At 43.2% G+C, this 27,562-nt stretch overlaps 1 protein-coding gene across 1 annotated transcript in view; it reads left to right on the forward strand.

Moving 5' to 3' along the window:
• Positions 1 to 27,562, forward strand: part of LOC126234947 (agrin-like) — a 1,214,606-nt gene that overhangs the window by 964,258 nt on the left and 222,786 nt on the right. The window contains exon 12 of the mRNA XM_049943685.1: positions 17,176 to 17,298. Coding sequence (XP_049799642.1) covers positions 17,176 to 17,298 — 123 coding nt within the window. The remainder of the gene's footprint in view (positions 1 to 17,175; positions 17,299 to 27,562) is intronic.

Consider the following 27,562-nt stretch of genomic DNA (forward strand, 5'->3'; position numbering starts at 1 on the left):
ATGCCGACTAGTGTGGCTTTGGCTTTAGAAAAGGCAAAAGCTACCTAGGAAAGGTAAAACCTACTCAGTCGTCCTCACTGTATCCGTTTCCCTTGTTCTAGCTAATCGTTGTCTAATGTTCCCTCAGAAACTCTCAACAACCTCTGGTTCTTTCAACCTGTCCAGGTCCCATCTCCTTAATTTCCTATCTTCTTGCAATTGATTTGGTTTTAATCTACAGTTCATAATAAGTACAAGTCCGGTTCCAAAATCTGTGTCTTATCATTATACGATCAGTCTAAAACGTTCCGGTGTTTCTAGGTCTCTTCTACGTATACGTTCTTCTTTCACGATTCTTAAACCAAGTGTTGGCGATGATTAAGTTACGCTCAGTGCAAAATTCTACTAGGCGGATTCCTCTTTCATTCCATTCCCCAGTCCGTATTCACCTGCAATTTTTCCTTCTCTTTCTTTTCCTATTATCGAATTAGCCCCCATCACATTTAAATTTTCGCCCCCCCTTAACTAGCTGGATAATTTCTTTTATTTCATCATACATTTCTTCAATCTTTTCATCATCTGCACAGCTAGTTATCATATCAACTTGTACTACTGTGGTGGGTGTTGGCTTTGTGTGGTACCTTGGCTACATTATTGCGATCACTACGCTGTTCGTAGTAGCTTAACCGCATTCCTATTTTCTTATTCAGTATTACACCTACTCCAGGATTACTCCTACATGATTTTGTATTTCTAACCCTGTATTCTCCTAACCAGAAGTCTCGTTCCTCCTGCCACCGAACTTCACCAGTTCCCACTATTATCTACCGTCAGCGTGTCCATTTCCCTTTTTAAACTTTCTAACCTACCTGCGCGATTAAGGGATCTAACATTCCACGCTCCGATCCGTAGAGTGCTAGTTTTGTTTCTCCTGACGACGACATCCTCCTGAGTAGTTCCCGGCCAGAGATCCGATTGGGTGGGACTATTTTACTTCCGAAATATTTTACCCAAGAGCATGTCACCTTCAGTTAACCATACAGTAGAGCTGCATGTCCTTGAGAAAAGTTATGGCTGCAGTTTCCCTTTGCTTTAGGCTACTGGAAAGGCTGCTGTCCCACTTGAGGAACCACATCTTTTTCTGGCCTTTCAACAGATACCCCTCCTTTGTGGCTTTTCCTGCGATGCGGCTATCTGTATCGCTGAGGCACGCAAGCCACCCCACCAACGACAAAGTCCATGATTTAAAGAGGGTGGAGGCAGTTACTTGTGTATTATTGCAAGACAACGTAGAAGCTAGTCAAGTATATAAAAGTCTTAATGTGAAAATGTTTGTTTTTAACGTTTTTACTTCGTTTTTTAGATGATTTAGAACATGACGTACGCATGAATACACGAGTATTTGTATTTGCTAGGTGAGAGACATGTACTATTATAATTGTAAACACGCCTACGAAAAACAGAAAGGGCGAACATTAATTAAACCGACAAACTGCAGGGATGGATTACTGACTGGAAACGGAGGAGAAAGGGTTGACAGACACCAACCACTTCACACAACATTTCATGCCCTTTTTGGGCTTTTGGGTGATAGTGGGTCCTTTCAGACAGACTAACGTCCAGGGAGGCTGCGGACTGTGCGTACACCAGATTTCGAGGACCTATTTCTACAGGATATTGAGACGAACCTTAGTACAGGCTTCTGGCTAATGGCCCGCCGACATGGTGTAAACCATAGTACGATTATGTGTGTCGTGCATCGCAATCGTTACTATCCCTATCACCAGCAATCTCATGTAGGCCACTTCTAGCATCTGTTGTGACGTGGATGCCACGTTGCTCTGTACTGTGTTTCGGAACGATTTCTTGTCGTTGCACGCGCACCGTCTGTTTCCGGGCACATGTCCATAGCACCTTTTTTCGTCCATTTCCAGTTACGAATCAGTCCCTGCAGTTTGTCGGTTATATTAAAGTTCACCCTGTATAATAGCGAAGCCCATGTCCCCAACACATGTCGGTAAGAGCCATCAGCTGGGCATTGGTGACTGTTTGCCGGTATATCTTCGAACAGGTGTTTACTGTAAACTGGACAGAGTTGAATCAATCCGCGTAGAGCAATGTTGTGTGCGTTTATAGCGTTGAGAAAAATGGAACGTTGTTCTTGATCGTATCTACTACGATTGCGTTTAGAATAACAGATTTACATTATTTAACACCCACAGAGGGTGACTACGTAAATTTACGATTACAGAAATACGTCCTCGAAAATGGCAATCGGCCGAAATCACCTTATCTTAAAGCGATTTTACAAGAGCTAGGTGGTAAACGGAACTCTCTCTTTACTCGGCTATTTGTTCCTGCACTGTTGGGTCTTTCATAGTTTGCCTCTAGTTTGTAATTCAGTCTGCACCACTGCTATTTTTAGAAGCTGTTTTAAGAAGTCTGTCGTGGAATAATATGCCCGAAAACTGCTCAGATGTGTTAATGACAGTCTTGTTGTCGGCATTCACACAAGCTATGTGTGACGTAGGCTGGAAGGGTACTAAAGCTGAAAGTACCTCCATAAAACCGGTGTCGCGCAGCTGAGCTGCGATGCAACAGTGGTGAGTTTAAGAGCAACGAACCAAGGGGAAGGGAGGACGGTTAGAATTACAGCCTCCTAAAGTAGAGTGTCTGGCTGAAGCTATAAAGTCACATTCCTTAACTGTCACCTCACAAGACCATCTACGCTTCTACAGATGATTATATTGGCCTGAAGAATATGTCAGAGACAAAAGTAAAGTGCGTAGATATACTCTTACAGGTGTACCTTGTCAGACGCTACACTGACGATTAAGCGCTGATGTGACTGTTAATTTTTTCAAGAATACAAACAGATGTCCTTTTGTTTTATCTCAGTATATCCATTGAGGATGATGAACTGCGACTGTGATTTAAATTGACGATTTATCTGCTAATAAATATGCAACCAGTCGCTTTTTTACGATTCATTCAACCACGGACATGTTTTTGAGCCACTGCAGACTCAACATCAGACAGAGACGTTACAAGAACATTATGTTGTGGACCAAGTGTAGCTTGATGCAGTGCTGGTGCTGCTGGCGGAAATGACGGATATTTAGTAATCGGTGACGAAACATTTACGAACCCGAAAGATTTTTATGTTTTAGCTACTCACAGTGCACTGCCTTTTGGTATCCATATCAGATCGCTTTTTATTAATTTTCATAATTAATGTAAACAAATACACACGGTGTTTAGCTACACTTGGTTTTACACTGGTTCACAGAAAGTAAACACTCGATATTTTTACAAAGTATATAGATGTGATGGAAAACTGGACTTATTTAAGTTTTTCTGTCGAAGGGCATCCATATGTTCTTTGTAGCTGGTTGTAAAATTTCTCCCTGTTTGGCCTATGTAGACGCAAGACCAGAAGCATATGGGTTTGTGTATGACACAATTTTTTTGCCATTCTCCAGTGGATTAATCATTGTGAACAGTTTTATTTTGTGTTTACTGTCAGTGTGGAAGAATGTTTTTATATTGTGTGGTCTGAAAAAATTTGAAAGTTTATATGACACTTTGCCAAGGAATGGAAGATTGACAAATTTTCACATCTCGTTTTTAGCCTGTAATGGTGATGGTAGTTGCTTGAGTTTACTTTGGATTTTTTCAACTAGGGTGTTTACCAAAGAGTCATTAAAACCATTATTTTGGAGTATAGATTTAAGTATGTACATTTCTTTACATGCATCTTCTTCACTGATATGTGTGTGGAGCATACAGTTCATAGATGACCTGAAGAAATCAGTTTCGTGTTGGTTCGGGTGGCAAGAGGTATTATTAATGACAGCATCACTAGTAGAGAGTTTTCTGTGTATTTGGAAGGTATGTTTGTTATTGTGAGTGGAGATAGTCCTGTCAAGGGCGTTAATTGCTTCACTGGAGTGGTATTCAACTATGAATTTGATATTCAAATGGTTCAAATGGCTCTGAGCACTATGGGACTTAACATCTGAGGTCATCAGTCCACTACACTTAGAACTACTTAAACCTAACTAACCTAAGGACATCACACACATCCATGCCCGAGGCAGGATTCGAACCTGCAACCGTAGCAGCAGCGCGGTTCCGGACTGAAGCGCCTAGGACCACTCGGCCACAACGGCCGGCTGAATTTGATATTTCGGTGCATTGTATTCATTTCATCTGCTAGGTTATTTACCTCTTCTTTTGTATCAAATACAAAAAGCTAAGCAATGCAGAAATTTATGAACTTATGATGTTGCTTGAATTAGTCCTCTCACATAACTATTTTCCATTCAATGGCAAATTTTACATTCAAAACAATGGTCTGGGAGTGGGTAGCAGCGTTGCAGGCTTGCTTGCTGACATATTTATACATAACCTGGAACGAGAATTCTTGTAAATACACCCACAATTTACTGACAAAATTCTGTATTATAAAAGGTATGTGGATGACACAATAATACTTTTCAGTGGTCCACTCCATCTGACGATAAGCCTGCATTGGCTCGAAAACATGTCCATGGCTGAATAAATCGTAAAAAAGCGACTGGTTGCATATTTATTACCAGATAAATCGCCTTTCGTTCTAGCCGTCGAATTGGACAATGATGATTAACAATGACAGTGAACGCCGCTCAAGAGAATATGACATCTGCAGTTCACAAGATTCGAAGCAAGGTCCTGCTTCAGAAACGATGGCAGTGGAGGGTGTCAAAATAGTTTTGTTACTAAATTTTGTGTCTTGCACACACAGATCAAGCGCATATTTCTGAACTAATTCCGTAAGCTATTACAGTGATATAGATACTGGAGATTACTTTTATCGCTTATAGCTGGAGTGTAAGGGGCGATCACGTTTCCTTTCGAATGCCACACTAGCCCTTTACCTACATGTCGGTACTTGTATACTCGCATCGGAGTCGCGCTGCGTTGCGTATACGTTGCGGCAGAGAGACCTCAAACGGAACCATTTTGACCCTACTTTATGCGGCTACACGGCCCAGTAACATTAATTTGACCACAGCCTTTGTTCGACGTCAACTTGTAGTAACCACTCACAGATGGCAGGTGGCAGAGCTAGTAGGTACATAAAGCGTGTAGAGACCCGGGGAGAGGGGTGGGGGGCGCGAAAAGGTCATTGTCGTAAAGCGGGAACGGGGGGACTGGTAAAAAGTCATTGTCCTAAAGAGGGAACGGAGCGATTTATCTGACATCAAAAAAGACATGATCATTGGCAACCAGCCGGCCGAAGTGGCCTCGCGATCGCTACGGTCGCAGGTTCGAATCCTGCCTCGGGCATGGATGTTTGTGATGTCCTTAGGTTAGTTAGGTTTAACTAGTTCTAAGTTCTAGGGGACTAATGACCTCAGCAGTTGAGTCCCATAGTGCTCAGAGCCATTTGAACCATTGGCAACCAAACAAGGGATGAGACAACGTCTTTTTAACTGTGTTATATCCTAGCCAGTAATGCCAACCGAGCCCGCTGCCAAAAAGGTTGGCAGCATCAAAGTCCGGACGCCGTCCGCATAAGCAGCGCCAGCGATACAGGAAATCGCCGCAAGTCTGCGCGCGCCACCGCTGGCTTCTGGCTTCTTAAGCGCTGGAGTCGCGAGCGCTAGGACTGTTCTGGATTCGCCGCTCAGTTGTATACTCGCCACCGAATTGTGTACCTGCTAGTCAGTTGTGTGTTCATCGCAGCAGAGTTGTTGTTTGTCGTCAGCCGACGCTGACCAAGCCGCTCCGACTCGAACTAGACAGATTTCTGTAGACCATGTTCACCACTGTGTTCTGTATCGTCGTTAATAAAGATAAGTACCGACTTTCATTTAATCCGAGTGTTTGGGTTTTCATCTTTCTGTTCACTGTTCCAGCGGACCGGTCGGCCCGCTATTAAAAGTGTGGCGGTGACTTCGTAGGCCGTTTCTACAGCGAAGTGTTGTTGCTATGAAGGCCGTCACAAAAAACTGTAATTGTGCCTCGCAACAATTTTGTTTACATCATTTAAAAGCGTTGTGAGGCACAATTACAGTCAAAAAGACATTGTCTTATATATTGTTTTGGTTGTAGGGCACCACCGCCCTAAGGAAATTTCTTCAATTGGAAAAACAAAAAGTGAAAGCTAACGTAAAATGTATCTTAACGCGAACGAGCCGTCTGAAAGCGAACCTGTCAGTTCGAAACAAGTAACGGCGCTTTTTAAATAAATAAACAGCATTGTAAAAAGTGTCTGGTTGCTGTTACCTTCTCTGTAACAGTCAACCTATACTTTTTACACAGCCACGGGCTCAAAATGTCATTTTTCGACAAAATAGCGTCTCACACATGGTGTTGTTGCTGTCTTGAGTCCAGAGACCGGTTTATGTATTTCACTGTCCAGCAACATTCATGTGAGCATCTGTCAGAAGCATGAATAACTATGTTTTACATCGCGAGACGTGCAGGAAGAGAGTCACTGATGTTCTGGAAAGTACTGACAGAGGTGTCGAGTTATGTCACCTCCAGTGCCTCTGCCTGCCCACTGCACTAGGTTTCTCTGATGAGGATCTGTGGCGCGAACAGCCCGACTGAGGAACTCTCACAGATTCTCGACTGGGTTTTAATTCTGGGCGTTTTGAGGGTAAATTCATCTGGTGCTCTTCGAGCCACACACCTACACTGCGAGCTGTGTGACATGTTGCATCGTCCTGCTGGTAGCTGCCATCGTACCAAAGAAAAACAACCTACATTTAGAGGTGGACATGAAGAATAGATGTGTACTCGTTCCTTTCAGAATGACGACATCACCCAGGGAATGCGACGAAAACTTTCCCCAGACAATAATATTCCTTCCAGATTGCAATGTGTTCTCTTACAGACGTTTCACGCTGTACACGCCAAAGTCCATCTGTCAACTGGAATATAGGAAGTGGATCATCTGAACTGGCCACATGTCACGCTCAGTGGATGTCCAGTTGCGGTATGGCGTGAAAATCCCACCACTCGTCCACGATTAACAGCAATGGGCATGGATTCCTGAACCAGATGCCTGCTGCAGAGGCCCATACGCAGCAACGTTCGCTAAACGGTCGTTGAGGAGACACTGTTAGTAGCTCCTTAGTTCATCTGGGTGGTGAGTTGCTCAACAGTTGCACTTCTGCCTGCCCGTACACATCTCTGCAGCCGTCGTCCCCCCTTATCATCTACCGCCCATGGTCCACCACAGCTGATTCGGCGTTCGTTTTGGTTAGTGCGATTTTGCCATGCACTGTATGTACACTTTGAGGACAGCAGAATGCGAACTGTTTACAACCTTAGCCGTTTCGTATATGCTTCCACCCTTTGTCCGAAAGCCACGACCATGGCCTTTCAAACGTCCAATAAATCGATCTGTTCCCACATTACAACGCATTTTCCTCATGACCCTGGCACAATTTATATACGCCCCACTGCTAGTGCCGCCACCTACCATTTGTGAGTGCACATCGACGTCGAAAATAGCCGGTGGTCACATTTATGTGACTGGACCGTGTAAATTACAGATGCAAAACATTATATGGATCACTGTATACCTTTTTTGTTAATTGAATTCCGTTTGCGCCATACTAATTTGGTCAGTGGGTGATGAAAGTCGATTATATTGATGGATGTTCGCATTTCTCAATTAACGCCCTCAACTGAAGCCTTTCTTTGAAACGAAAAAGGAAGTGCGATTGCTTCCGAAGTTTTCACTAAAATGATTTATAACAATAGTATGTCAGTCAACTGAATACCAAAACGTTTTCTCACAAGGGAACCTCCCCATCGCACCCCCCTCAGATTTAGTTATAAGTTGACACAGTGGATAGGCCTTGAAAAACTGAACACAGATTAATCGAGAAAACAGGAAGAAGTTGTGTGAAACTATGAAAAAAATTAATAAAATATACAAACTGAGTAGTCCACGTGTAACATATGCAACATCAAGGATCTTGTGAAATCAGGAGCGCCGTGGTCTCGTGGTTAGCGCGAGTAGCTGCGGAGAGAGAGGTCCTTGCTTCAAGTCTTCCCTCGACTGAAAATTTTACTTTCTTTATTTTCGCAAAGTTATGATCTGTCTGTTCTTGCATTGACGTCTCTGTTCACTGTAATAAGTTTAGTGTCTGTGTTTTGCGACCGCACCGCAAAACCGTGCGATTAGTAGACGAAAGGACGTGCCTCTCCAATGGGAACCGAAAACATTTGATCGCAAGGTCATAGGTCGACCGATTCCTCCACAGGAAAACATGTCTGATATATTCTATACGACACTGGTGACGGCATGTGCGTCACATGACAGGAATATGTTGTCGGCCCACCTAACTTGTACACTTAGCGAATGGGTAAAAAGATTCTTCTACCTTGCCCGATTTAGGTTTTCTTGTGGATGTGATAATCACTCCCAAAAAAGTGATGAAAACATAAGAGTTTGTCAAAATGGTTCAAATGGCTCTGAGCACTATGGGACTCAACATCTTAGGTCATAAGTCCCCTAGAACTTAGAACTACTTAAACCTAACTAACCTAAGGACATAACACACATCCATGCGCGAGGCAGGATTCGAACCTGCGACCATAGCAGTCCCGCGGTTCCGGACTGCAGCGCCAGAACCGCTAGACCACCGCGGCCGGCAAGAGTTTGTCACATAAACTGAAAATAAAAAATTAAACTTTTCACTCGAGGGAAGACTTGAACCTAGGACCTCTCGTTCCGTAGCTGCTCTCGCTAACCACGGGACCACGACGCTGCTCGTCTCCCATCGTCCTTGATGTTGCCTATCTTCGCACGGACTACTCAGTTTGTATATTTTACTAATTTTTTTCATAGTTCCACACAACCTCTTCCTGTTTTCTCGATTGATCTGTGTTCAGTTTTTCAAGGCCTATCCACTGCGCCAACTTATAACTAAATCTGTGGGGGGTGCGATGGGGAGGTTCCCTTGTCAGCAGGCAACTAGTCCTCAGTAATAAATAGGCGTAAGTCGGACCAAACTAAGTTCCACAGGCTTTGCTGGAGATTTTCTTTATAAAATGACAATAACTGTACCTTTTAATCGCAATGTTTTGCAGCTGTGATACCACTCTAAGGCGGCGGCGTGTTATTGTACCATGCGCCGGGATCAGAGACCATGATGTAAATTGGGGGCCAGCCGGTGTCGTTTAGTCGACATGGTTGCGGTTGTTTGTCTTCTTCTTGTGTTGACTGATTCGCAAACGTTGCCTGTCCGCTAGTGGTAGGAGCGGCGGTTATCGATATGTAGTAACTGCGGCCCTATCTGTGGGGCGACATAGTGGTTCTTCCGGGTCGTGTCAGTGCGCAATTCGGTTGGGGACTCAGGAGGAGCCACAAGTGCAGTACGGGAACAAGCAAGGACCGCTGGCGGCACGTATGGACTGCTGCATGGAAGGGCTGTGGTCGCGAGGGTACACGACCTAGTCGTCAACCGGAACCAACAAGCCTTAAGTTGAGTGGATTTTAATCCGAGTGGTGAAACCTCCACCATTGTGAGATCTCGCGATTCTCCGTAACTTGAGTTCGTGTTGCTGCTCGCAGTGTCGCCGAGACGAGAATCAGCGAGTGGAGTGCTTGGGGAAGGCGGGTCTAATTAGCTTTCCTCGACTTCTTGTCACTAATTGCTGCATTCTATGTGTTACTGTTTGTTAAGTTCAACCAGCGGTATTTTTTCTGCCTGGTGGCCGGTAACGCCCCAGTTACCTGCCCTGGAGATTAGTGTATGTAACGGCAGTGTACGTTTCCTCACCTTGCCGCTGCTGTCAGGTAAGGCATGTAGTTCTGACAATTTCCTTGATTTGTGTTTCTTCTGCTCTGGGAGTAGTGGTTCCTCTCTCCTTTCAGATGCTCTAAACACAGCATTCGGAGGACGTAGTGCTGACCGCCGGTTCCGGCCTTGGTGTGTTGTTCCATCGTTGCATTGGTTATCGGACGTTAGGTAGCTTCAGCAGATTATCATTAGTCAGTCGTTACACTGCCACTAATATGAGTTACCATCTTGTGATGTGAATGCAACTCTTGGCTGCCTTTCTCATTGCCCCCGAAAGTATTTTTGTCCTGATCTACGCAGAGGTCGATTCCTGGAGCACCGTCTGTGACTGGCCCTTGTGTTTTATTATTGTGGTATTATTTTATTATTGTATTACCAAGTTACCATCATTTGTCTCACCTGTTTGGAGATCAGTTGCTTGTTCTTTTGAATTAACCTTGTTATTATATTTGCTGTTTTATTGGACACTACTGGTCATTAAAATTGCTACACCAAAAAGAAATGCAGATGATAAACGGGAATTCGTTGGACAAATATATTATACTAGAACCGACATGTGATTACATTTTCACGCAATTTGGGTGGATAGATCCTGAGAAATCAGTACCCAGAACAACCACCTCTGGCCGTAATAACGGCCTTGATACGCCGGGGCATTGAGTCAAACAGAGCTTGGATGGCGTGTACAGGTACAGCTGCCCATGCAGCTTCAACACGATACCACAGTTCATCAAGAGTAGTGACTGGCGTATTGTGACGAGCCACTTGCTCGGCTACCATTGACCAGACGTTTTCAATTGGTGAGAGATCTGGAGAATGTGCTGGCCAGGGCAGCAGTCGAACATTATCTGTATCCAGAAAGGCCCGTACAGGACCTGCAACATGCAACGTGCATTATCCTGCTGAAATGTAGGGTTTCGCTGGGATCGAATGAAGGGTAGAACCACGGGTTGTAACACATCTGAAATGTAACGTCCACTGTTCAAAGCGCCGTCAATGCGAACAAGAGGTGATCGAGACGTGAAACCAATGGCACCCCATACCATCACGTCGGGTGATACGCCAATATGGCGATGACGAATACACGCTTCCAATGTGCGTTCACCGCGATGTCGCCAAAGACGGATGCGACCATCACGATGCTGTAAAGAGAACCTGGATTCATCCGAAAAAATGACGTTTTGCCATTCGTGCACCCAGGTTTATCGTTGAGTACACCATCGCAGGCGCTCCTGTCTGTGATGCAGCGTCAGGGAAAACCGCAGCCATGGTCTTCGAGCTGATAGTCCTTGCTGCTGCAAACGTCGTCGAACTGTTCGTACAGATGGTTATTGTCTTGCAAACGTCCCCATTTGTTGACTCAGGGATCGAGACGTGGCTGCACGATCCGTTACAGCCATGCGGATAAGATGCCTGTCATCTCGACCGCTAGCGATACGAGGCCGTTGGGATCAAGCACGGCGTTCCGTATTAACCTCCTGAACCCACCGATTCCATACTCTGCTAACTTTGATTGGATCTCGACCAACGCGAGTAGCAATGTCGCGATATGATAAACTGCAATCGCGATTTGAAACGCTCTTGGCGTTACAACAAGATAAACGGTTGCGCTACCAAGTTTATCATCGTTTTGTCGCACCTGTTTGGTGATCAGTTACTTGTCTTTTAAATTAACTTTTGCTATTGCATTGCTGTTTGACAGTACGTTTGTTAATTTTTTTTAATATTGCCATTCTTGGTGTTTAATTGCCAATAAGGCCTCGAGCCGTGAAATAGTTCTTAATTTATTGCCATTAAGGCCTACAGCTGTGAGCATGGTTACTTGTTTTAAAATACTAATTTGGTAATTGCATTTTTGCAGTGAGCTTTAAGATCTTTGGTGATTTGTCTTTTATATTTTAATACTTGTAATTGTTACAGCTAGTATAAACAATTCTTAATTTATGCCCGTTAAGGCTTTCAGCCGTGAAACAATTCTTAAATTACAGACATTATTTTTATTTATTGCTGATTTTGAATAAATTGAATATGATAAAAAAAAGGCAACCAATAGTATGTGACTACGGTCCCGTCCACAATAGTAATCAAATGCTGCCTTCCTTGGCTACCAGGTTTCAAGTGCAGTCGTAGTCATAATGCGGAAACCATTCAGCAAACGTTGCTGCGTGCGCCTCTCCATAGCAGGCCCCTGGTTTATGCACCCATGCTGGATGATGTTCATCAGCGACGAAGGCTGAAATCCCTATCCCAATACCGTAACTGGATGTCTACTGAGTGGTGACGTTTTATGCTCCATCGGTCAGATCAGCAAAGGTCCACACTGCAGGAGGGAGCGTTATGATCTGTGGAATGTTTACGTAGTATTTCCTGGATGATCTCATCATTCTGGAAGACACATTGTATCAACACAAGTACACATCTATCCTTGTGGGCGTTCTCCACCGCTAAATGCAGTTTATTTTTCTCGGCACGATGACGTCTACCAGCAGGACAATGCAACGTGTCACACAGTTCACAGTGTGTATGTGTGTCTGTGTGGTTCGAAGAGAACCAGGATGAATTTAGCACACTCCCTGCCCACAAAACTCTCCGAATTTAAATCCAATCGAGAATCTGCCACACCATCTCGATCGGGCTGTTAGTGTCACGGATCCTCAGCCGTGAAACGATGTGCAGCTGGCCACGGCGCTGGAGTTAACGTGGCTCCACATCCCTGTCGATATCTTCCAGAACCTCGTTGACCCTTCCCGGAGGTCTCGCAGCGGTCCGTGCTGCAAAAGTTGGTTATTCAGGCTTTGGACAGGAGGTCACGTTAATGTACAGGGTGTATTAAGTTCGTAGTGCGCTGGTACCTATACAGGGGGGTCACAGACAATTTGAAAGGCTTGCAAGCGTGTTGCAAGGTAGGTTGAGAAATAATTGTCAAGCAAAAATTCGATACCGTGCGTCGTTTCCGTGTTAGTTGTCAAGGACGATAGTCAGGCTGATACTTCGCAAAATCAAGCGGACTGCCAGAGACTGTGTCGCCAAACGTGTACTTCGTTTCGTTCCCTAAAACCGAACAAAAGAGTAATACAAAAGTTTCATTTGAAAAGAAAATAGGGTTTTTTCATCGATTTTTCGACTTCGTCGGCAAAGTAAAAATATTTGTAGTTGATGGATCGGAATAAAAGTGGTACAACTCCTAGACAATTTAGTTAGCTTCGTCGGGCACAATCATGCCAATCAGTCCAGTAGATTTGAAGTTACCATACCGCGCATAAAAAAAAAAAAAGTCATTTGCAGAAAAACACGCTTCAAGTTTTGACTACTTACAAATGCAATATTATGCAACGTACGTTCAATCTGCTATTCCGGGTCCATAAACTAGTTCTTCCTCTTCGTCATAGAGGACGTTCTGCTCGAGCTGGGCCATTCTGCGCTGCTCCGCTCGTACGGCCGGTGACAAGCCGTTTTCGGCCGCTTGAATCCGGTGGTGGTCAGTATGGTTGGCGAACTGCGTCGAATAGAGTCCCAGGGTGACGTCCATTGTTGTCATGGTCTTCAGAATTGCTGAATACCCTTCGTTGAAGCTGCTCACTGCCAGTAAAGTCGCAGTCTCCACAGTCTTCGCACCAGAATGCAAATGCTTGGGGGCTAACTTCCAAACACACGCGTTCAAACTCTCATTTGAATTTTGTGTGTTTCCTCCCAAGCACCGCTACAATAGCTCGTCCTCCGAAAGAAAAAAACTGGTGCATGAAAAAGGCCGATTTCAGGCAGGTGCATTGTTTCGTTCAACCGCGAGTAACAAACATTTCCATTCCGTTTTCGGAAATACCGTGTCAGGGATGGATTCTACACACTTTTATGGATCCAAAAATTCATTTTTTTTAAAAAAAAAGTTTTTTGAACCAAAAGATAGTAAACTTCCCCTTAACAATTATTTCTCAGCACAATATACCCTGCACCACACCTACAAATTTTTCGGACTGCTTATGGCAAACCTGTATACTGAGATTGAACAAATACATGGAAACACCGTGTGAAATGCACGCTTCAACATAAATGCAGATTTCTTAAAAGACATCATAGTCACCGTTGACTATATGAAATATTTATTATTACAATTGCAATTTCGGCCTTAGGGCCATTTTCAAGTAACACTGCAAAAGTTACATTCTGTCAGAATATAAGAATATCTTACATGAGTAAATGTCGTCGTCAAAATGTCAGATAGTCTTATAGTCTGACAGAATGGAACTTTTGCAGTGTTACTTGAAAATGGCCCTAAGGTCGAAATTGCAATCGTAATAATAAATATTTCATACAGTTAACGGCGACTATGATGTCTTTTAAGAAATATTATATGACTGTGAATCCCAACCATAAGAAGTTAAATAAATGCAGGTGCTGGCCAAGCCTACGGGTTGTTCTGTTGTATTTAATCACGTGCGACACCTGTGCAGTGTCCTCAACACGTAGCAAGTGCCAGTCGTGGCCAGAACAGTGTTCTGTGTAGCTGTGAGTGCGTTACGTCGAAGCTAAGTAAAGTCGAAAGCGGGCAAATTGTTGCTTCTAGTATCGCAGGCGTTTCCGTAACCAAGGCAGCGAAGTATCTGGTGGTTCAAGAGACAACGTATCGATGAATTATACCGCATACAGAGAAAGATCGATCACAATACGGACGAAAGTGTCTATTGAGTGATTATGACGGACGGCGTTTGAAGATGATTTTGACGAAACATACGCGGACAACAGCCGCAAAGGTCACTGCAGAACTCGCGAACGCTGTCAGCACCAAAACAACACTAAGAGAGCTGCATAAGCAGCAACTGCAGGGCGAGCTGGAATTCCGAAACCACTCATCGGCGCCGGCCGTGGTGGCCGAGCGGTTCTAGACGCCTCAGTCCAGAACCGCGTGACTGCTACGGTCGCAGGTTCGAATCCTGCCTCGGGCATGGATGTGTATGATGTCCTTACGTTAGTTAGGTTTAAGTAGTTCTAAGTTCTATGAGACTGATGACCTCTGATGTTAAGTCCCATAGTGCTCAGAGCCATTTCAACTATTTTTGAACCACCCATCGGTAATGCAAAAGCCGTAACAGGAAAACGTGGAGCCTAAGCCATAACACCCGCACAAGCAACAGAAGTATGTCTTTTTGTCGGATGAGTGTTTTCACACTGTGTTTGCAACTTCTGTCCGAGTTTACGTCCCAGGAGTGAAACATGGCGGGTACAGTGATGACTTGCATGGCCATATCATGGTATTCCATGGTCCCCTTGGTTACTTTAGAAGGTCGCATTAGTGCCACGGGTTACTTGCTTTCGATCAGCTCCACACCATGGTACCATGTTTGTAATGCAGCGATGATGCAGAACTCCAAGACGATACGTCTCAAACAGCTTACATCGCCTGGGACTGGTTTTGTGAGCTCGAGGCCAATTATTGCATCCCCCTTGGCCTCCAACTTCAGCAGATCTCAATATTATTTAGTCATTGTGGTCTACTTTGGAGAAAAGTGTGCGTGGCCGCTATCCACCCTCACCATTGTTACTTGAACTTGCAACTGTTTATAGGAAGAATGATATAAGATTCGACTGATAACTATACAACATCTGTATTTATCCATTCGTGACAACTGGGAGCTGTTTTGAATCCAAACGATTTTCCTACAGCGTATCAGCCATGTAAATGTGTAGTGTTTCTGCTGTTTCCATATTTTTGTCTACCGCCTGATGAATCAGAACTCCACCGACAAACTTTCAGAGGTGGTAGTACGGAGCAAAGCAAGAAAAAAATGGGCTCTAAAATGCGCCCTTTAAGCGCCATGAGCCCTTGTTCATCATCACTACCGTGAGGCACATCCCTTCTACTGAAAGTTCTTTGCTTTCCTTTCTCTGAGAAGTGCTAGTACGGAGGAAAACAAGAAAAAATGTCCAGTAAACATAGGCTGTAAAGTGCCTACTGTAAGAGCTATGAACACTTGTTCATCTTCACTCTTATGAATTTTACCTCCTATACTAAACAAGAGTTCATACCTCTTAAGGAATGCATTTTAGAGTACATGCTTACTGAACACATTTTTCTTCTCGGGGTCCATGCTGTCTCCTCCCGTAATGTGAAAAGCAAAGAGCTTGCAATAGAAGAAATTCTGAGAGACATCTCTTCTACTGAGAGCTCTTTGCTTTCCATAATTTGAAACGTTGTAGTATGGACCAAAATAATAATAAATGTCTAGTACACATAGGCTGTAAAGTGGATACCTTAAGAACTATAAGCCCTTGTTCACATTCGCTGCCATGAAACATCTCCGCTACTAAACAAGGGCTCATAGCTCTTAAGGAATGCGTTTTAGAGTAAATGATTACTGAACAGTTTTTTCTTGTTTGGTCCATACTGTCTCCTGCCAAAATACGGAAAGAAAAGAGTTTGCATGGAAGAGATGTGTCTCACAGTATCGAAGACTAACAAGTAGACATATCTCTTAAGGTATGAATTTTAGAACCAATGTTTACTAAACATTTTTTTATATGTGAAGATAGTAACTGTTCTCGAAAGAACAGATACCATTGATGAGCGTGCAGCTTCTCTAGAATAAATGATAATTAACTGAAATCCTCAGCTGCCGACAGGTGACGTTTACACACCTTGATGGGTCAGCTGAAAATATGTACCCCGACCGGGACTCAAACCCGGGATCTCCTACTATCAGGCCATTGACCTTCGTCTGTGCGAGTGCGCACAGGTTGCCCGAACTCTTCCGGAAATCATCAACTTAAGTGGGCGTGAGTAACGAGTGGATGGGTAAAGTAGCTATCTATTACGTATGTAGATTGTGGACAGTTGGGAATGTGGGTCTGACGGGAAGCGTTCAAGGGATAAGTCCCTGCAGTCGCGCTATTCATCTGTGTCCTCGGTGGCTCAGATGGATAGCCGGTACGGTAGCTAAGCGTGTTCGGTCAGAGAGCCGGTTGGCCTCTGTAATAAAAAACCTGAGTGGGAGGATCAACCACCGAGCTTGAACAGGATGTCTTGCGACGTCCGAAACGACCAAATACAACGATCAATAACGAACAAAATGCAAAAAAAAAAAAAAAAAAAAAAATGGATAGAGCGTCTGCCATGTAAGCAGGAGATCCCGGGTTCGAGTCCCGGTCGGGATCACATTTTCAGCTGTACCCATCAAGGTATGTCAAGAACACCTGTCGGCAGCTGAGGCTTTCAATTAATTATCATTTAAACATTTTTTTCTTTGCTTTCGTCCATGATACCATCTTTGAAAGTTTGTCGGTAGAGTTCTGGTTCGCCCAATATACCTGAATAAATACCTTAATGTTTCACTAAGCAAGCAAGTAGCCTTCCTCAGTGTCCCGGCGATGTTTAATAGTTGTCGCGATGTTCCAGACGTCACAGCGGCGCTGAGGGGCTGTGAGGACGAGTTCTTCGGCTGCTGCCCAGACGGGAAGACAGCGGCCCAGGGACCGGACTACGCCGGCTGTCCTTCGCTCTGCGGCTGCAACAAGCTCGGTAAGAGACGGCCTCTGTGGTGTCACGAACACCCATCTCGCAGCGTAGGAAAACCAAGGACGATGGTCAGAGCCTGCAAGAAGCACTACCCTTACTTTCAAATGCGCACGTCTTTTGTGTGTCCACATTTCCTTTTTATTTTTTTTAGTCATGTCTTCAGACTAATTTGATGCGGCCTGTCACGAATTCCTCTCCCGTATCAACCTCTTCATTGCAACTTACGTCCTCTATTATTTGCTGGATGTATTCGAATCTCAGATTTCCTCTACAGATTTTAACCTCTACAGCTCCCTCTAGTACCATGGAAGTTATTCCCCGATGTCTTAACAGAAGTCGTACCATCTTGTCCCTTCTTGTCAGTAATTTCCGTATATTCCTTTCCTCGCCGATTCTCCGGATAAGCTCCTCATTCCTTACCTTATAACTCCACTTAATTTTCAAAATTCTTCTGTAGCACCACATCTCAAATGCTTCGATTCTCTTCTTTTCCGGTTTTCGCACATTCCATGTTTCACTACTATACAATACTGTGCTCCAAATCTACATTCTCAGAAATTTCTTCCTCAAATTAAGGCGTCTGTAAGATACTATTAGACTTCTCTTGGCCAGGAATGCCCTAATGCTAATTTGCTTTGATGTCTTCCTTGCTTTGTACAACCTGGGTTATTTTGCTGTCTAGGTTAGCAGTATTCCTTAACTTCATCTACTTCGTGACACCAATTCTGATGTTAATTTTCTCATTGTTCTCATTTCTGGTACTTCTCACTACTTTCGTCTTCCTTCGATCCATATTCTGTACTCATTAGACAATCTATTTCATTCAGCAGTTCATGTAAATCTTCTTCACTTTCCCTCAGGATAGCAATGTCATCACCGAATCGTATCCTTTCACATTGAATTTTAATTTCACTCCTGAACCACTCTTATTTCCATCATTGCTTCTTCGATGTACAGATTGAACCGTAGGGTCGAAAGACTACATTCCTCTCTTACACCATTTTTAACCCGAACACTTCGTTCTTGGTTGTCCACTCTCATTATTCCCTCTTGGCTCTTGTACATATTGTATATTACCCGTCTCTACCTATAGCTTACCCAATTTTTCTCAGAATTTCGAACATCTTGCACGATTTTACATAGTCGAAAGCTTTTGCCAAGTCCACAAATCCGATGAACTTATCTTGATTTTTCTTTAGTCCTTCTTCCATTATCAACCGCAACGTCAGAATTGCCTCTCTGGTGCCTTCACCTTACCTAAAGCCAAACTGATTGTCATCTAACACATCCTCAATTTTTCTTCCGTTCTTCTGTATATTATTCTTATGACTAACTTGGATGCATGAGCTATTTAGCTGATGTGCAATAATTCTCGCACTTGTCGGCTACTGAATGCTTCGGAATTGTGTGGATGGGATTTTCCGAAAGTTACATGGAATATCACCAGACTCATACATTCTACACACCATCGTTTTCTTGCCAATTCCCCCAATGATTTCAGAAATTCTGTTGGAATGTTGTTTATCCCTTCTGCCTACTTCGATCTTAATTCTTCCAAAGCTCTTTTAAATTCTGGTTCTAATATTAGATCCCCTATCTCTTCTACATCAACTCCTGTCTCTTCTTCTATCACGTCATGAGACAAATCTTCCCTCTTCTAGAGGCCTTCAGCAGACACTTTCCACCTATCCACTCTGTCCCCTTTAACTGTGGAATTCCCATTGGTTTTAATTTCACGAAAAGCTGTTTTGACTTTTCTGTATGCTAAGTCAGTGCTTCAAACAAGCATTTCTTTTTCAATTTCTTCACTTTTTCATACAGCTGTTTCACCTTAACATCCTGCTGTTTCTGTTTATTTCATTCCTAAGTGACTTTTATTTCTGTATTCCCGAATTTCGCTGAACATTTTGGTGCTTCCTTTTTTGTACCTCTGTTTTTCTTTCCAGCTTCTGTGATTGCCCTTTTTAGAGTTGTCCATTTCTCTTCAACTGAGCTGCCTACTGAGCTGTTTCTTATAGCAGTATCTATAGCCTCAGAGAACTTCAACCGTATCTCGCCATTCCTCAGTCTTCCGTATCCCATTTCTTTTAGCATTGATTTTTCCTAACTAGTCTATAAAATTTCAGATTACTCTTTAACACTACTAAATTTTGACCAGAGTCTATATCTTCTCCTGGGAATGCCTCACAATACGATATCTGATTTCGGAATCTCTGTCTAACCACGATGTAATCTAACTGAAATCTTGCTATCCAGTGATGAAAACATAGGGTTAGAGTAAAGTGTTTCCCTGATTACATTTTTTTTTTCCTGCGGGGCATGAAAGGGAGGCAGCGGTTGGGAAGGGAGTGAGACAGGGTTGTAGCCTCTCCCCAATGTTATTCAATCTGTATATTGAGCAAGCAGTAAAGGAAACAAAAGAAAAATTCGGAGTAGGTATTAAAATCCATGGAGAAGAAATAAAGCCGCGCGGGATTAGCCTGAGGCGCTGCAGTCATGGACTGTGCGGCTCGACCCGGCGGAGGTTCGAGTCCTCCCTCGGGCATGGGTGTGTGTGTTTATCCTTAGGATAATTTAGGTTACGTAGTGTGTAAGCTTAGGGATTGATGACCTTAGCAGTTAAGTCCCATAAGATTTCACACACATTTGAACATTTTTTATCATTAGCCTATCCAAGGACGCTTCACGGCCATACCCAAACTTCCACATGTCGTCGTCAACCATCTGTCTACAACCTGCACTCCTACATCACTTATGTGTATTCCCGTACATGGGAGACATTTTAATTGAAAATCGTTTGCCCAGTATCGGCAGATAAACACTATAGAAATTTTCATTGTCGTCATTCCATTATACAGCTGATAATTGTCCATATTCTCAACTGCGAATACAATTTATGTATTTGATAACGGCCATAGTCACCGCAGTGGCTGCTCCGTTGGACATGGGAAGTTTGGGCCTGGCAGTTTAAGCGTGCTCGCATAGCCTAAAGTAAACCATTACTTTTTAGCCGGCACGGTAGCTCAGCGTGGTCGGTCAGAGGGTTGACTGCCCTCTGTAATAAAAAAACTGAGTTCATCGATCAACAACGAACTTAAACGGGTGTCTTACGACATCCGCCCTGAGCAGATGCAACGATCGAAAGCGAACAAAATGGAAAAAAAATAAACTGACCACTCGCTATAAGCGGGAAATCAGGGTTCGAGTCCCGGTCCAGTATAAATTTTCATTGTTGTTATTCAACTGCACAGCTGATGCTAGCCATAATCGAAAGAATATATTTAATGTATGTATAAACACTGCTTTGGAGGGAGGCCGTTGCGATCACAGGATATCACATTAGTTTCAGAACGGCCATAAAATTCAAGTTATATACCAACAGATACTGCTCATCTAAAAGAAAACAATATTAGCGTTTGGCAACACAACAGATTACACAGCCTCGAAAAAATCCGATGAAGTGAGTTTCACTTCCTTGTTGTAATAGGACTTATACGTTAACATTAACGTAAATTCCCCTATACCCTCAGTAAAATTACAAGCTTGTTACACAATACACTCTTTACACAGTGCCGCATAGACATTAGAACAAAGCTCAGTGGTTAATATATATCACTTGACCAGAATGTGAAAAACGATTACTTTTTACCGTTACCACACGAAATTTGGGTTTCCTTTTCTTTCTTTATTCGTGATTTAATAAATTCATTTATTAAATGGCACGTCAGATTTTTTTCGTACTATTCACTTATGCTGTAGCAACGATAAACGTACAAACTGGGACCAGAATTTATCTTTGACTTAGTTATTGAATTGTGTCTTTAATAAAAATGTTGAATAAAACTGTAGAATTACTGAAAATCTCATGACTATTCCTTAGTATTATTTTCAAAACAGCAATGGCTCGCCGGCCGGTGTGGCCGAGCGGTTCTGGGCGCTTCAGTCTGGAACCGCGCGCCCGCTACGGTCGCAGGTTCGAATCCTGCCTCGGACATGCGTGTTTATGATGTCCTTAGGTTAGTTAGGTTTAAGTAGCTCTAAGTTCTAGGGGACTGATGACCTCAGATGTTAAGTCCCATAGTGCTCACGGCCATTTGAACCATTTTGAGCAACGGCCCACCGTTTTCTTGGAAACAATTTGTTGGTTAAATTCTTTGAGCCCATAATGTTGACTTTAGCTCTGTGGATCTTAAAGTTCCAATAGTCGATCGGACTTCGGAACAAAGGAAAGTGATTACACATTCTATTGCAACTAAAGACTGAAAAATAATTTTGCCGAATTTGGCGACTGAGATTAGTTCCTATACCAAATGGAAAGCTTCCATATTTAAATGTTTCACTTTCTATCACTATTATAAACTTACCTCTTTGAAAAAAATAGAAAGAAAATGTTCAAGAAAGTAATCACGATATAGTTATATATGTCGCTTTCATTACTTTAAACACTGATAGGCATGAGAATGTGCGAAACTCACACGAATAACCAAAATCACTTGAGAGACAAGCTAATAGCGAGGCAAGATAGAAATGGCAATGCAGTGCAATGGAATAGCCGATTTCGCCGCTTTTTTTTTATAATACACCATACATAAGGATGTTTGTCCTCTTTCTTTTCATTACAGTGATATTAGTACAATATTTATAAGGATCACTGGTCTTTCACAGTCAAAAATATTTAATATATTAATTATTATTTCATTACGTGCGCACATGACGCTTTCATAATGACATTAATGATTTGAATAAAGAACAGGGAGGAAATGCCTTTAATTTTGGCTGTGGCGTTATAGCTTGAATGAACAACTGAAAAAACCCTTTTCATGAGATAATTGAGATACACACAAGGTATTAACGAACCCAACAAATATTACAAAACATAAAAAACTTACAGAATTAAAACTATACAACTTGTGGCATAAGGGCAACATATAAGCACCTGCAGTAGTGTCGCTGACGACAAGTACAGGCCAGAATATTCAGAGGACAAAGGCAATGGGCAGTAAGCAACTAATCTGATGGTGCGACGTATACACACGCATAGCAGGATCATCAAATCACCAAAATGTCGTCCCCGTGGCATTCGCCTGGTGCAAAACCATCTCAGGTTCTCTCTAATTAACTTAGCTCTAGAATGGAATAATTCCAGTAGGTGTTCACGAGCTAAGAAATATTCTAGTTAACCGAGCCGCAACAGTTCCAAAATATCAAGAGTTAACATGTAGCTTCAGTCTTACAAAGTGCTACTCTCCGTACCAAGTCTCGGTTTGTAGAAATCACTTTAATTAACAGAAATGACATACTGTTCAATTAATCTTGGATGAAGTACCGATTTTTTTTTCTTTTATTGTCATTTCATTCCCCTCACTCCATAGGGTTGGGGTTGGAGCGGGGGACTGTCAGCGTGTACAAGTCACCGCTCTTCAGCCATATGAGAATAAAAAGTTTTGAACAAATTTAAAAATTGGACACATCAGTTGACAAAATAAATGTCTGACATAATAAAAAGATATAGATTCAGTTGTATAATTTGAAACATAAAAGGCGGATTTGTTGAAAAATTAAAAGGTTGACACAGATGAAATGGCAACCAAACCTTTCACAAAAGATAAAAGACAGAGGGACAGTTGCATAAGTTAAAAGAGTAAAAGGCCATTGTGTTGACATTAAAGTAGATGTACAGACGTGAAGTGAGGAGTGGACCTAGATTACCAGGAAGAAAGGTATCATAGCAGTGTAGCAGTTGGGGTACTGTGTAAGAGGGTGTGTGTGTGTGGGCGGATGTTTGGAGGAGGAATTTAGGGAACGAAGCAGGGTGCCGTTCAGGAGAAAGCCATGGGATGTGGGCGAAGAGGAGTGGAGAGGAAGGTAAGGCAGACCTGACTGGATGAGGTGGGGTGGTTTCTTTTAGATCTGGTAGGATGGGTATATAGCACAATGGATTTCATGGTCGGGCAAGGGAAGGCAAAGATTCGTTGGGAAAGGATATGGAGAGTGTGGAGTGGCAGTAGAGGCGCAGCAGAGCATAAGGAGCAGTGAGCAAGGGGGAAACTAGGGAGTGGGTAGTGTCGAGTTTACAGATAATGTAAGATATTCAGAGGAGTACAAGATGGAGGAGGCGCGAGGGGAATTTTATAAGTTGATAGAGGATACAGGTGGAGGAGGGTAAGCGAATGCGAAAGGCTAGGCGGAGTGTATGGCATTCAGGGATCTGCAGGGCGTGATAAAAAGGAGGAAGGAGCAGAAGTCCATTGGCGTGTTGTTTAAACATGCGCCCTTATCTGTCCTGGTAATTCAGCATTCAAACTCGATTCCCATGAGTAGCTAATAAATGCAATATATTCAAGTTGGGAATTAAACCGGATTCTAAGGCCACCATGAACCAAAACATCCAGCCGAATTAGCTTCAGACCCGTAGCCAACTCCCGCATATATCCCTCGGACAAAGCAGCGACTGCAGCCATGTCGTTGGGTCAGCTCTCACCGACTGCTCGCCCCACCCGCTCCACTGATTCGTGGTGCTCGCGTAGCGTCAACGATGCACCGAAAGATGTGCCGCTTACGAGGAGAACACCGCAAGTGCCATCACTCGATTCCGCAGAGACTTTGCTCAGTAGAAGAAGGGGCAAAATAAGCAAATACGTGTCTCGACTTATCCGTAGATACTCGACCATTTCTGGAAAAATGGCGGTCAAAGTGTCTGAGCTATTGTGTCTTTTACCACGTGATATTGGCAGATGAAATGGTGGCACAGCGTTTAGCGTGGCGGCTTCTTAATTTTGCGCCCAGTGTTCGAAACCCGATTATGACTTTTATTTTTGTTTTTCATTTATACACCCAGGGGTGTAGAAGATTACTATACGAATGTCTGCGTGTGTACTGGTATAACGTTGTTCTTATTTGTTATTTGAAATTGTTTTCGGTGAAATACCAGTAGCGTATATTGATTCATAATCAAGCGTCAGTTTTTCGGAAAAGTCGTGCATAGGCATGGTCTGCCGTGAAATTGCCATACCGCAAAATATTCACCACTGTTACGACATTTCTGCCACGATTAAGATTTATACGAAGAAACCGAAGAAAAGTCACTGTGGAAAACCCTACCTTTGCTCGATGCTCGCGGTGTTCGGAATATCTGGTTTCGAATGTGTCTACGATCGGTGTGAGCTAATGGAATGCACCAAATCTTCCAGAAGAATAAACAAACACTGATGAGCCAAAACATTATGACCTCCTGCTTATTAGCTTGTTTGTCTTCGGAACGAAATACATAACTGACGCTGCGTATCAGAAATTCGATAGTTTGTTGGTAGGTTTGTGGAGGTACGTGACATTAGATGTCTATGCACAGGTCATGTAATTCTAGTAAACAATGGGCCGCTGATTTGCTTACGCGGTGATGGCGCTCGATAGCGACCCAGATGGGTTCCACAGGATTTACATTAGGCGAATTTGGTTGCCACGACATCTACGTGAGTTCAATATAATACTCCTCAAACCACTGTAGCACGGCTCTGACTCCGAGACGCAGACAGTTATACTACTGAAAGATGATATCGCCGTCGTGGAATACATCAACCATGAAGGGATGCAGGTGGTTCGCAGCTGTCAGCATGCCCTCGATTACTGTTCTCCATTACTATCACAGGTCCTATGCAAGCGCAGGAGACTGTATCCCATAGCATAATGCTGCTCCCACCAGCCTGTGTGTGTGTGGCCCGCAGCATGTTTCGAGGCACCGTTCACCACGATGACGACATTTGTGGAGAGGACCATCGACCCAGTGCAACAAAAATGTGATTCATCCGAAGAGCCGACATGTTTTCGTTGATCGATGATCGAATCCCGATGATCTCGTGCCCACTGCAATCGTTATTGACGATGGCGTTGGGTCAACATGCGAACACGTAGGGATGGTCTGGTGCGGAGCTCCATGTCCAACAACGTACGACGAACAGTGTGCTCCGAAACAAAAAAATGGTTCAAATGTCTCTGAGCACTATGGGACTCAACTGCTGTGGTCATCAGTCCCCTAGAACTTAGAACTACTTAAACCTAACTAACCTAAGGACATCACACAACACCCATGCCCGAGGCAGGATTCGAACCAGCGACCGTAGCAGCAGCGCGGCTCCGGACTGGAGCGCCTAGAACCGCACGGCTACCGCGGCCGGCTGCTCCGAAACATTTGTACGTGCACCAGCATTGTGCTCTTTCGGCAGAGATGCCACACATCACCATCTACCCCACTTTACGGAGCAGAGAAGACTCCGAAGCCCACGTTCTGTAAAGAATCTCGGACGTCCAACCATTCAGCACCTAATGGTAGTTTCACTGATCTTCTACCTCTTTCCGTAGATGCTCAAGACAGTAGCACGTGAACATTCGAACAGCTTCGCCGTTTTTGAGATGCTCGGTGACAGGCTCTGCGTAATAATAATCTGCCCTTTGTGAAAGTCGGTTATGTCAGAGGATTTTCCCATTTTCAGCCCATATCTTTGCTAAGGGGATCTCCCGTCCATGTCTGCTCAGCTTACATACTTTCGTTACCGGGTCACGTGCCCGCAACGCCACTAAGTGCCACCAACGTCGCGGTGGGAAGTGGTCATATTGTTTTGGCTTGTCAGTGTATGAATAAAGTATAAGAATTGATATGAGAATGAAATATCAGAATATGAGAATATAAAAAGATTGTAACCCCTCACCATACCTAACACACATATATTACGTAATAAATGTGTGACATTTATTGTGAAATCCAGTTGTAAATTTACGGCTAATATAACACCCTTGTATTTCCTATTTTGATAACAAACCTTCTATGGACATGGGTAGATAAATGAAAATATGGAAAAATAAAATAAATAAAAACAATAATCCAGTTTCGAACACAGGACCCAAAATTAAGAAGCTGGAACACTAAACACTGGGCCACCATTTCGTCTGCCTATATCGCATTGTTAAGAAGCACATTGTATTGTATGGAACTGGAGACCTAGAAACGACGGAGAGGCTTCGTCCCCGCCGTAGCCTCAGTGGTACACAACCCCACAACAGGCCACAGCAGTCCACTCACCCCTTTTAAGTCAATGCAATAAAATATAGGCCATTTATGTCATGTTTTTTAACACTTGCAAACACAATCAAAACTTAGAGGGTACCTCCCGCTGGCCTAGAATCGTAAAATTTGGCGAAAAGGAAGGTTTCACAGTACAACAAACGAAAAAATCCTAAAACAGTAAATTTGCAATTACATCACACACAAAATTTATGATTATTTCTTATCTTACTCTCGATCTTATCGTCCGTCTGCTAAGAACCTTTTTTCTTAGGAACGGGTAGACGTATCAAATTGGAATTTATCTCACATACTAAGGACCATAGTCACTTGGCGGTGTAAAAAATTGAAGCTTCTAAGTCAACGCACTCGAAAGGTACGGTGTTTTACGTCACATATTTTGATACACCCCAACTGTAGAGTACTTCCACACTGACCTAAAATAATGAATGGTGGCGAGAAGCAAGATTTCGCAGTACAAGTAGAGAAAACATCCAAAAATTGGTTATTTGTAATTATATCATAGGAAAAAATAGTTCTTTTGACATTTGTTAACCGACGTCGCTCTTGAAATGAAAACAATTAGTAGTTCTACATTCAGGCTGACTGGATCGCAATGGTAAGAGAGCGTCAAACATCAGGCAAGAATGACCTTATTGCTCATAAGGCGCGTTTCGGAATTTACCCATCATTAGATATCCAGGAGCGATAACTGCACGTAGGTATGATGTTTCAAATGGTATGAGAAACAAACATTCACAGTCTTGACATAAATGGAATTTTAAGCAAGTGTTTATGAACACGTTCTTTTGCTTTTGCTGACGTAATTTTGCAATGTAAATGTGTATCTTACCGTTGAAGTGCTAACACTAAGTTATTATTTAACATTTTTATATCTGTTTTACAAATGAATTCAATTTTCTATGAGCACCTTTCTTTCAAGACTCTGACAGAAACAAAAGAAAACCTTAAATCGTAGCTGACTGGTGAATCATCCTTAGATTCCACGCCCAGTACCCCTTCAGATCCGGCCGGGGTGGCCGAGTGGTTCGAGGCGCTCTAGTCCGGAAACGCGCGACCGCTAGGTCGCAGGTTCGAATCCTGCCTTGGGCATGGGTGTGTGTGATGTTCTTAGGTTAGTTAGGTTTAAGTAGTTCTAAGTTCTAGGGGACTGATGACCTTAGAAGTTAAGTCCCATAGTGCTCAGAGCCA

The sequence above is a fragment of the Schistocerca nitens genome, chromosome 2, assembly GCF_023898315.1.
Source record: "Schistocerca nitens isolate TAMUIC-IGC-003100 chromosome 2, iqSchNite1.1, whole genome shotgun sequence".
NCBI lineage: Eukaryota > Metazoa > Arthropoda > Insecta > Orthoptera > Acrididae > Schistocerca > Schistocerca nitens.